The following is a 12241-nucleotide window of genomic DNA, read 5'->3' on the forward strand; positions in this document are numbered from 1 at the left end:
GACAGAGGTAGAAAAAAGATTACTTGGGAAGAGGAAGGGGATTAGTGAGAACAGGAGGGGACAAGAAAGGGTAATGAGGGGTGGCAGTGAATGTGACTGGACTACATTATGTATATATATAAAATGTCATAATGAAACCCATTATTATGTATAGTTCATATGTGTTGTACTGGTTAGCTTTTTTCAACTTGTCACAAGCTAAACACACCTGGGAAGAAAGAACAGTTGAGGAATTTCCCTCATCCAATTGGCCTGCGGGCATGTCTGTGGGGGCATTTTCTTAATTGGTAATTGATACAGGAGGGCCTAGCCCACTGTGGGTGTTGCCATCCTTGGACAGTTGGACCTGAGATGTATAAGGAGGATAACTGAGCAAGCCAGTAAGCAGCATTCCTCCATGATCTCTGTTTCAGTTCCTCCCTCCAACAGGACCATATCTCTTAAACCTCCACAAAGAGCATCAACTGGGGACCAAGTGTTCAAATAAGTGACCCTATGGGGGGAAGTTTCTCATTCAACCCATCACACCCCAGCCCAAAGGCTGGAGACTCAAACCAGTGTTTCTAATCCTCCTGGGCTAAGAATACCCAAGAATGCCAAGCAGCAGGTCATCTTGAGGACTACACATAGGCAAGAGAAACACCTCCACCACTGTACAAGCCCTTCATATCTTGTTTTCCCCCTTAGGATAATCATGGAAAACTGCCTTCAGTTTCCTTGAATTCCTGCTAAGACGAATTCTCAAAAACTGCAAGAAAGTTGAAAGATCTAAAAAACAAGGCTAATATTCTACTGCAAAACAATCTGGGCTGATACCTGGGTGTCAGCATCTTTGTCAGTACTAGTCATCGTTATATGCATGCCATCATCTTGATTTGCCCATGTTGCTTCTAACATCTTTAGTCGGCATCCTCCATGTGGCTGTTGCCATCTTTGACCAACACAGTTACAATCTGTCTGCAGTATGTGGATGGACTTTTGGGTGTCATGCAATACCACCCCCAGGTATGTTGGGCACATGTGGCTCTATACATGCCCAAGCCCATTTATTGCCATAGTGTATGTGGAGAGGAGGCAGCCATGTTCCTCTTGCCACAGAGGCATTCATCTTTGGGCTAAGTTCTTGTCCGGCAGCCACAGGTGCATATGCTTTGTGGCTCCAGCATGAGTCTGGCTATTTTCTGGCAGGTAAGGGCAAGGGTCTAGATGCACACTCAATCCATACCCCCATTGTGTTAGATAGTTTCAAATTGACACACCTGTAAGAGGGAACCTCAATTGAGGAATTTTCTCCATTGGATTGACCTGCTGTCATATCTGTGGGGCATTTTCTTCATTATTGAGTGATGTGGGAGGCCCCAGCCCGATGTGGGAGGACCCAGTCCTATGTGGGTGATGCCACCTGGGTAGGTAGTCCAAAGTTGTATGAGAAAGCAGGTTAGGCACTGGCCAGGGGAGCAGATCAGTAAGCAGCATTCCTCCATGGTCTGTGCTTCAGCTCCTGCTTCCAAGTTCCTGCCCTGACTTCCCTCAGTGATGAACTGTGACCCAGAAGATGTGAGATAAAATAAACCCTTTCCTTGCCAAGTTGGTTTGATCAGTGTTTTCATTAGAGCAATAGAAAGTAACTAGAATAGAAGCTGGTTCCAGGATTGTGGGGTATTGCTGTAATAAACCTGACCATACATGTCTGAGAGGATTGTGTAAATTTTTGGAGCTTTTGACAGGAAAAGTGCTTGCAACTTAGTGAGCTGTTCTGTGAGGGCTCAGAGAAATGCAGATGATGGAGAGTTGGATGATGGGATTTTAAGGGAAGTAAAGACTATCAGGGCTGTTTGTGTGATATTTTGAATTGAGGATTTATGATTTCTGTTCATCTGGAGCTGAACAACCAGCTGTGATTAACAAGAGGCCAGCACCACTGAAGTGAAACCTTTGCTTTACTAGAACAATTGATACTGGTTAGTTAAGGCCGAAAAATCATCTCTGATTAAGAAAAGGCCAGCCTCATCTCATTATGGTGAAATCTGTGAAGCATTTCCTTAGGGTCAGCATATAGAAACTGTGATTCGGAGGGGGCCAGAGGTTCCATCTCAAGTTTGAAGTAGGACTTGGTAATGGGTAAGAGTCTTCTACATGGTACTGGTTTTGAAGTCATGAATGGGTCATGGAGGACAGCTAAGGCATGGCACCATGAGAGGCCAGGAGAGGCCATTGGTGAAGGTACAGTCTCAGTTGTGGTGAAAACTTCCCCAGGATTAAAGGGGTCATGAAGAAGATCTGAGGCTTGGTACTGTGTGAAGCCAGAAGAGGCCATCAGTCAAGGTGCAGGCTCAGTTTCAATGGAGTCTCCTGAATACTGGAGATTTAAAGACCACGGGACGCCCACCAAGGGCATATAAATTATATTGGAAAATTGTTATGTGTTGTTTGAGTTTGTTAAAAGTAGATTCCTGGAGTGAGAAAGACCTTCTTGTCTCAAATTTAAGCATATTTATCACCAAAAGAGTCTCCTGAGTTGTGGTTGAAGGTTCATGTTGGCTATGATAACAGTTTTACAAATTTTAATTTAATCATTTGTGTGTATTGTTGTGTGTGTGGTATATGTATGTGTGTGTTCATATTGTGTCCTTCCAGAGACCAGAGATAAAAGTTGTCTTCTTCTATTATTTTCCAGCTTGTTTTTTTGAGAAAAGGTCTCTTCACTGAACCTATAGCTTACGAGCCAGCTTGGGTGAGTTCAAGGCCAGTCTCAGATACAGAGGGAGACCCTTTCTTAAAAACTATAGATGCATATTTATTATAGAAAGAGATTAAAAGATGCTACCTTATACCAGGTGGACATTGCCCCTACTAGACACCATAGGATAGCAAAGAAGAAGCCCAATGACAGCAATAGACTCCTTCTTTTGAAGCTGTTGACAGGGACCTTATAGACCTTTGAGCAATACTGGACATTGCCCCTACTCTTGGTTACCCATGAGAACTTGATGATAAGATTCTATTGCTGAAGACACTACATACATGAGTTGTAGAACAAGGAGAAATCAAACTGTTACTAACTTCAAAGCTTCATCTCTACTTGCTTTCATAGTGCTGGAAGGTGTTATGCATGCTACATGAAGAGAAAACTAATTATTAACCTGATCCAGCTGCGAGTCCTATGAGCTACAACAACTGGCCTGGTAATATATTCCTAAGATATTCCCAGTGATACAATAGTGTCGCTGCTATTATTGGAGTAACCAACCACTTTCTAATTGGGTTTACTGTCCACTTCATAAGGTAGAGCCCATAAGATCAGGCCTAGGAACCTGTGTCTAGGCAGGACACAGACCAGGTCATAGGGATGACCCTGCTATGATTATTCTGCTAAACAGATATAGTATTAGACTGACTCCTAATGACTTATTGTTATACCCATAGATTAATGCATCTCTCACCTCTCCAGAGAAGCTGGATGGTGATCAACACAGAGAACTACAACTGGCCAACATGCAGAGAATAAGAGACTGCAGAGTAATTATCCATGATTTGGACACCTATATCAAACTTCTGCCTCCCAAGGCTCAGGGATCATTGAAGAAGAAGGTACAGAAAGATGGTAAGAGCCAGAGGAGGTAGATGCACAAGGAATTAGAGTTTTCCAGACAGCTGGTCAGTCACAGCAATGGCAACAGCATGTACAAATACCAGGTAAGCTCAAGCTAGGCAAAATCCTAGCACAGACTGGACTCCAGTGGATGGGCCAAAGGGCATCTTGGGAACACAATTTTGATTCTATAGGCGTTTTCATAAATATATATATTTACATGAAATTGGGTGGAGGGATAGTAAGGGGGGTATAGAAAGGGAAGGGGTTCTAAATACGATAAAAATATATTGTATAAAATTCACCAAAATTCAAAAGAAACAAACAAACAAACGTGCAATAAACAAAACAAGGACTAGAGCTTGTTACATGCCGCAGGACAGACTAAAGATATAATTCCACCTGTGTCTAGCCTGGTGAACCAATGAATTTACTGGGGTGACTTATAGAAGCATGGATGAGGGTACTTATAAGATGAACCTTGAACGAGGTCAGTCACAAAGGACTCAATGATACAAGAATCCGTTTTTATAAAATGCCCCAAATAAGCAAATCTACAGATCCAGAGAGTAAATTTATGATTGTTAGGAGAGAGAGACAGACAGAGACAGACAGAGAGAGAGAGAGAGAGAGAGAGAGAGAGAGAGAGAGAGCGAATGTAGATCATTTCTAATGGGTATGAGTTTCTCTTTCAGTAGGTTGAAAATTTCCTGGGCCTGGCTGTGTAAGAAAGGTAGCTGAGCAAGCCAGTAAGCAATGTTCCTTCACGGTCTCCCTGCTTCTAGTCCTACCTCTAGGTTCCTGACTTGAGTTCCTGAACTGACTTCCTGCAGTGAATTGTGACCTGGGAGTTATAATAAGATGAAATAAATCCCTTCCTCTCCAAGTTGTTTTTGGTCAGAGTCTTTTATCACAGCAATCAAAACCAAACCAGACAGGATTCTATCAAATTACAGTGCTGCATAGCAAAGCAATCAAGAGAATGGGAGAAAAGATTTATTAATTACAAATGGTTAAAACCCAGAATATAAAAGGAACCAAATAAGCAATATAACAACACAAAAACAAATACTCACCAGTCTGATTTTAAAACAAACAATAGACCTAAACAGGCCTTTCTCTGAAGAAGACCTAGGAATGGTCATGAGGTATTTAAAAACTGCACAACGACCAGGGAAATGCAAATCAAAACATGTCACCTCAGTTGGCACTGTAATTAGTAGGGGTAGAGAGGATTGCCAGGATGCAAAGAAAAGGGAATTCTTATATCTACTGGGGGGAATACAAATTAATATAATTACTATAGAAAACAATATGAGGGTTTCTCAAAAGACTACAATTAGAGTAACCCTGTACCCTGTTCCTGTTCCCTGCACAGCCTTTACTGCAGCCTTTACCCCGAAAAAACTGTAATTGGTGCAGGCTTTGTAGTCATTAGTCCAAAGCACTGCATCTGGAATTTGCTATGGTACACCACACTGAAATAGAGATACAGACTTCACAGAGCAAGGAGCTAAGTTTTTCTTTCTCATTCCTCCTGTTATAGGAAAATCAGACCAGCAGCCAAAGTCAGGAGAGGAGAGGCATTTAATTTTACGCTAGTGGACTGACCCATGGATCCTTCCGTAAAGGAGCCAGTACCCACTCCAGTTTTAGGGGTTTTAATATTCATGTGAGGAAGTACAGTAAAAGGCAAAAGAGCACATAGGTGACAATTAAGTAAAAGGCACATGTGATAATTAAGCAAGGTAACCTATGGCCACAAAGGTTACAGTATAAAAACTTGGAAAACAAAGACTTCCATCCAGGTCAACCATAGGGGCAAGGGGCAGGATGGGGGAGACTCCTGCTCACCTCTCTCATACCTCTCTCTCATCTCAGAGTTTTCTAAACTTTGGAGAACAAAGGACTTCTATCCTGAGTAACCACAGGAGGTCGGGGAGAAGACTCCAGCTTATCTCACCAGCACCAGCACCAGCACCACCAGCAACTGCGCCCCCCATCTCTTGTCTAAGGAGCTCTTCTTAATTACCATTTCCTTTATACTCCCACTTATCTTTGGGTTCTGGGTCAGATGGCTCTGCTTACAGCTCAAGAAAGCCAAGATTGGGCAATAAACTCCCACAATCTTCATCTTTATGCTTTACTTCCTAGAGGCATCTGGGAACAAAGAGAGGTTAGGATACCCTACAGGTTCTGTGGTACAGGGTCCAGAGCCAACAGCTGTTCCTGGGGAACTGCCTGAAGGACCTCAGTCTGCTTGTGCTGGCTTAAGGTGAGGTGATCTGACGTGCCAAGTTCTGGGACCCCCATATTCCCCTTGAATTTTCACCTAGGCTCCAGCATTGATCACACACTTGAGCTGGGTCTGGCAGCCAGAAATCCTCACTGAAGGCCATGGATCTGAGACTCCAGAGAGGGCAGGAGCAGTAAGACTTCCCTCATTGGCCTCCATATGATGGGACCCCTGCCATATCTCAGGTAACCTTTCCTACCTCTTCTGGGGCTGCTGGATTCCAAGTCCTCATCCCTGCCACCTCTTTGAGGCACATACCTCTCATGACCACCCTCCTCCCCTACCATCCTAAGTGCCCTCACTTGGAGGCTTCTAGACCTACCACCATATAGGTCAGGCAGTCATGTATACAGATTTATGGCTCTAGGCACTGGGCTTCCTTTTCAAATCTCTCCATCCCAGCTCTTTCTTCGGCAGATCCCTCTTTACCCTGCTCTGCTAAGGGTCTGCACACTGGTCCTGGGCAAGGCAATTTAGTTGTGGATGGTGACAAGGTACTTGGGATCCGTCTTCCCTGGACCCTGTGCATGGAGTGCCCCTGCCTTTCCATGGAAACTCCTGCCTCCCTCTACCTTTCCTGTACCCCTTACAAGTGCACAGCTTTGTCCTGTTCTGGTCTGTTCTACTGGGGAGGATTTCCAGGAGCCCTGGTGTTGGTAGATTTGGGTGGATCTGGGTAGACCTAAAGCTTCCCTTACCCTAGGCTCCCTGGGGAGAACACCCGCTGTGATGGGTGACCTGTACTACAGGCCTTTAGAGAATTCTAGAGCAGCTTCCTGGTCCTTGTGGATTGATGAGCCAAGGTGTTCTCGTTGTCACTGTCTCTCTCTCTTTGTAGTTTGTGCCCCTCCTGGAAGAGAACCATGGCCAGTTTTTTCCTTTTTCCACTTACCGTATCACATCTTGGTCCTGGAATGCCTAAAAGTCATAAGTCTCTGGTCAGGTTGGTGTGACTGGGGAGTGGGGAGCTTTGTCTCCTTTCCTGGGGAAAATACCAGGCATAAGCTGCCCAGTGTGTCCTGCCAGTAGGAGTCTCCTTTCCCCAGAAGTTTGTAGCCACGTCTTCGCTCCCTTTTTCTTCTTTGCCTCCCATCCAGGCTTAATTGGACTCACCCGACCCCTCTCAACCTGAAGGACAGATCAGAGGGACTTAGCACTGAAAGCAAGGGTCAGCATACAGTATACTTCATGCTAGCGGGTCACAAGTTCTTGATCTTTGGAGGCTCCATTCTTCCAGGTACCCAGGGAGTACCGGAAGGATCGTTTGCTGAAGCTTCAGGCCTGTGGCTTCAACACCATCACCATGTGAGTACCTCCCATCAGCCTTCATGACCTGCCTAGCCTCCAGGGCCTCCTGGCAGACATCTGCTTGTTGGCAAAGCTAAGGTTCTGTTTTGGAGAGTGTCTCATGAAGACTTAACTCCTGAATAGTTATTTCTAGCAAGTGCCTTTTATGCTTGTGTTCAGCCATCATTGAAATACCATAGTTAGCTCTGCAATCAAAGCCTTGGATAAGGTTAATGGGAAAGAAAAGAAAGAGTATGGGTGATTTTTCAGGAAGATGTCATTGGGTCCCTTATGAGCAGCAGCTTTAATAACAAGCTGGAGACACACATATATACACAGGCACATACACATTTTGCTTATGAATAATTATTTTTCATATTTTTTTCTTATTTTTAATAACAGAAGCAAAAAAAAATCCAAAACCAAACCTTCTAGAAGAGGTACTTATTCACTTTTTTCTTAGGAGAGTTATTTTTAGGGCTGGAGAGATAGCTCAGTGGTTAAGAGCACTGGCTGTTCTTGCAGAAGGCCTGAGTTTGAATCTCAGCACCCACATGGTGGCTAACAACCATCCATAACTCTAATTCCAGTGGATCCAATGCTCTCATCTTTCTCTGCCACTGCATGACATGGGTACATGTACACATATGCAGGCAATACACTCATACAATAAAATAAAAATAAATTAATTAAAAAAGAGAGATTTATTTTTAATTGTGTGTATATATGTGCACCACATGTATGCAGTGCCAGTGAAGACCAGAAGAGGGCACCGAATCCCTTGGAACAGGAGTTACTGATGGTTGTGAGCCAACATGTGGTCCTCTGCAAGAGCAGTAAGCACTCTTAATCACTGAGCCATCTCTCCAACTTCAGCTATGTATTCTTAATTTTTAGAACTTGTTTTCTGACAGTTTCATTGTTTATAGTGAATTTTGGCCATTTTCACCCTTCATTCCCCTCTTGCACCCCTCTTCTCTCACTGAAAACGTGTGTGTGTGTGTGTGTGTGTGTGTGTGTGTGACCCACTGAATTTAATTAGGGTGCTTGTGTGAGCATGGGTGGGAGGTGATTTACTGGGGTGCGGGCAACTTATCAGCAGCTACACCACTGAAGAAAGTGACATTGCTTCCCCAAGCTACCATTAGCTGTCAGCGGTCCCTCAGGAAGGGGTGAGACCTCATGAACCTTTCTCCTTTCATGATGAAATGTTGATGTGCCCAATCTCGTGCAGGTATTGATCAGGTAACCATAACTCCAGAGTTCATGATTTAATGGTGTGGGCCCTGCGTTTGGGGGCCAGGGATGGAGAGTCACAAGGAGCCAGGAGATTAAGGAAGATCCACAGAGCAAATGCAATATACTTTACTGTCTCTAGGCAAGAGCAGGTACTCTTGGCCCCAAGGACATTTTATATGGAATCACACAAAGGTGGCTTCTTACTTAAACAGGTTATACAACAAGTTATGAAATGACTATGCTTACTGTTTTCCAATGGTTCCCTAGACATTTGGTATTGGCCATTTTAACTAAGTCATTCTGGTAGTCCACACCAGTGCCATGTTATCTAAGCCTTTTTAAAAATTTTATTATTTTTATTTTATGTGCATGAGTGTATTGCCTACATGTATGTAAGTGCACCCGTGTCCTACAGTGCCTGTGGAGGTCAGAAGAGGGTGTTGGAGTCCCTTGGAACTGGAGTTATGGACGGTTGTTAGCCACCATGTAGGTGCTGGAAACTGAACCCAGGTCCTCTGCAAGAGCAGTCAATGCTCTAACTGCTGAGCAATCTCTCCAGCCCCAGTCTAAACCTTTTAACCAGCCTTCACAGTCTTTATTCCCTTCATCGCCTGTGTCCTGTTCAGAGGATGTCTTTTTGCATCATATCTCCCCATTCTCTGACTCTTCCATCCTTTCCACTTCTTCTTCTGTGATGTTCCCTGAGCCTTGGAGGGGTGATAAAAATGAACCATTTGTGTTGAGCATTCCACTATTCCATATTCTCAGTACTTTGACCAGTTGTGATTCTGCATTAACCATCACCCACAGAAATAAGGAGCTTATCTGATGAAGGCTGAGAACAGCACTAATCTATGCATATGAACATGAGTATTTATTTAGAAGGCAATTCAATCACATTTCCATTTAGCAAATAGACAACAGTGGGATTCCCCCTTTCCCCCAGGGTCTATGATCTCCCTATCCAGGTCGACCAAGTTTATAGTACCAGGCACCAGTTACCTCCTGTGGAGGAGACCTCAAATCCAATCAGAGAGCAGTTGGTTCCCCTTTAACAGTCACACCACTGTTGTACCAATGGGCACACCTGGCCAGGCTGATAGTTACTGTAGCTTGTGAGTGTCACAGTTAGGTAAGACTGTTAATGACTTTGCTCTCCCAACAGCCTGAAGAGCACCTTTTGTCACTATGAGACTTAGCCATCAGGGCAGAAGTTCCAACTCAGTTCAAGCTTGATTTCTTCATGTTCTGTGACCAAAGTGTGTGAGGTCTTCAGCAATAGGGTCTTGGTTCTGCTGGGAAACCAAGAGAAATGGTAATAATCTGTATTGTTTGGGGGAAGCCTCTGGGACCTCCTTGACTAACAACTCATAGGGAGGTATCCTCCACATGCCACTGGGAGAGCTACTTATTCTTTGTTGTTGTTGTTGTTTCTTTGTTTTGTTTTTGGAGGCAAGGTCTCCCTATAGTTCCAGCTGACCTAGAGTTCACTGTGTAGACCAGACTGACCTCAGCCTCACAGTGATCTACCTGCCTCTGCCTCCCAAAGACTGGGATCAAAGGTATATGCCACAACACTGGACATACTCTTAATCATCGTGTATCTCTCCTTGAATCTGACCTTATGTTTAAGAACTGGATCTCTGAAGACATCTACACTGATGGCAGGTCTGACCAAGAGGTTATCCACAGAGCAATTTGTAAGCTTAAGACGATTATAGTTAAAAACATTCACAAAAGGCTACATCTTTGACCTCTTGTCAATTTTCTTCTTGCCTGCAATGGCTGTCATTGTGGAGATAGTGGTTGTTCCAGCTAGCTGAGTGTGGCTGTCATGTGGTCTGAGGTGCCTTTATGTCTAGAGTACTGCCCATGTAGGACCACCATTGTTTTTACCTGCAGATGGTCAGATGATAGAGTTGTCTCCTAAGGTTGTCTTGGTTAAAGGAGGGAATCATTCATCATAGTTATATGAAAACATCTGTCACAATGTCTGATATGCACATGTTCCTGGTCATGGTAGAAAAAAGACAGACACAGTGTAGTCAATCAGAAGACTTTAAATATGTAAGAACTATTTTTACCACAATTACACATATAGTCAAGCTGTAAGACCAGTGACTATACTACTCATTTGCTTCTTACAACTGCAGACTTACACATAGAAATGGAAGATTACATTGTGTGACATTTATGGTAAGATCTTGTGAAGTCTAAGTGTCCTTTGCAAGGAAGTTTTATCTATCTATCATCTATCTATCTATCATCTATCTATCTATCTATCTATCTATCTATCTATCTATCTATCTATCTAATCTATCTATCTATCTATCATCATCTGATCTATCTATAATCTTTTATCTATCTATAATCTATTTATTATCATCTATATCTATCATCTATCTATCTATCTATCATCATCATCTATCTATCTATCTATCATCTATCTATCTATCTATCTATCTATCTATCTATCTATCTATCTATCATCAATCATCTATTTCTCTTCTATCTTCTTCATCATCATCTATTTTTTTATACTGGATCTTGCTATGTACCCAGGCTTGCCTGGAATTTAACTATCAACTTCCAAAATGTGGGAGATGACCGGCAGGCACTACTACTCTCAGCATGCAAGAGAATTTTATTTCTTCTTTTTTCCTCCCCTCCCTCATCCTCCTCTTTGTCCTCTAGATTTTCTACTTCTTGACTATATTTTTGATTAATTAGAAAAGCCATTGTTTTCATGGTCAACTCATGGAGTTTTATTAAGTAACATGAGTAAAATAAATGCAGTACTGTGAAACTCAAACTCTAATGTATGAAAGAGAAAGAACACAAAGGCATTTGCAAAATACACTACAGCATATAGTGCTTTGCATCTGTAACAACCATTGTTTATGCTAGTGCCAGAATATTTAACTTGAAATTACCTTTCTAATTCTGCATTGGTTATCATGAGTTGTACTATATTGAATCTTTTAGAAAAGAAAACACCATCTGTGGCCTCACACATGTACACACTGACCAAGCATCCTGCAGGACCATAGAAATGTAAACCTGCTTGAGCATCAAGAGAGACCCTTCATCTTGAGCATCCTCCACTGCCCTCTGGTGGCAGAGCTTAACATCTATTCACGGCAATGAAGAAAATGCCCATGACAACCAGTATAAAGGGGAAATGGAAGCTGAGAGGCAGTAAACTAATTAAGTGGCTCATTTAATGTTCAAAGAATTTGGTCAGAAATAATTCAGTTTTTTCCCTTTTTTTGCTATTCTGGTGTTATAAACTTACGGCTTTACCCATACTAAGCAAATGATCAGCTGCTGAGTTGCATCTCAGCATGTAATTATTGAGTTTTACTAAGAGCTGCTCTACATCTGTTAAAATGGGGTCATAGCTTTTCCCACTATTTCTTTGAAATGATAAATTACATTGGACAATTTTTTCTGATAGCCAATCAACCTTACAGTCCTCAAATGAACTCTAGTCATAAGATATACACAGGTGTACAGGCACACATAGGTTGTTACACTTTATTATAAATATGTTCATCTATGGTTATAAGTGAAATTGACTTAAAATGTTGTTCATGCCCTTGTCCAGACTTGATATTTATCTTATAAGTAAGGTCGAGTAAATCTTTTTTTCCTCAGTGAAATTGTTTTACACAGATTTATATTTACACTGAATGTTTATTAAAATTCATTGTAAAACTTTGTGACTGGAATCTTCTGTGATTGTGAAGTGGAGATTTTAGGGTCTTTGGTGGTTATGAAATCATGTTTTCTATTTCTTCTGAATTCATCTTATTTGTCTTACATAT

The 12241-nt window shown here is 42.4% G+C and overlaps 1 protein-coding gene across 1 annotated transcript in view; it reads left to right on the plus strand.

Annotated features, from left to right (window-relative positions):
* Positions 1–4045: 4045 nt before the first annotated feature.
* The window catches only part of Glb1l3 (galactosidase beta 1 like 3), a 55775-nt gene continuing 47579 nt past the window's right edge, over positions 4046–12241 (plus strand). Inside the window, 4 exon segments of the mRNA XM_008854199.1 lie at positions 4046–4082; positions 5747–5867; positions 6986–7117; positions 7119–7193. Coding sequence (XP_008852421.1) covers positions 4046–4082; positions 5747–5867; positions 6986–7117; positions 7119–7193 — 365 coding nt within the window.

This window comes from Nannospalax galili, unplaced genomic scaffold (genome assembly GCF_000622305.1).
Source record: "Nannospalax galili isolate Female #2095 unplaced genomic scaffold, S.galili_v1.0 scaffold66, whole genome shotgun sequence".
In the NCBI taxonomy this organism is placed as follows: Eukaryota; Metazoa; Chordata; class Mammalia; order Rodentia; family Spalacidae; genus Nannospalax; species Nannospalax galili.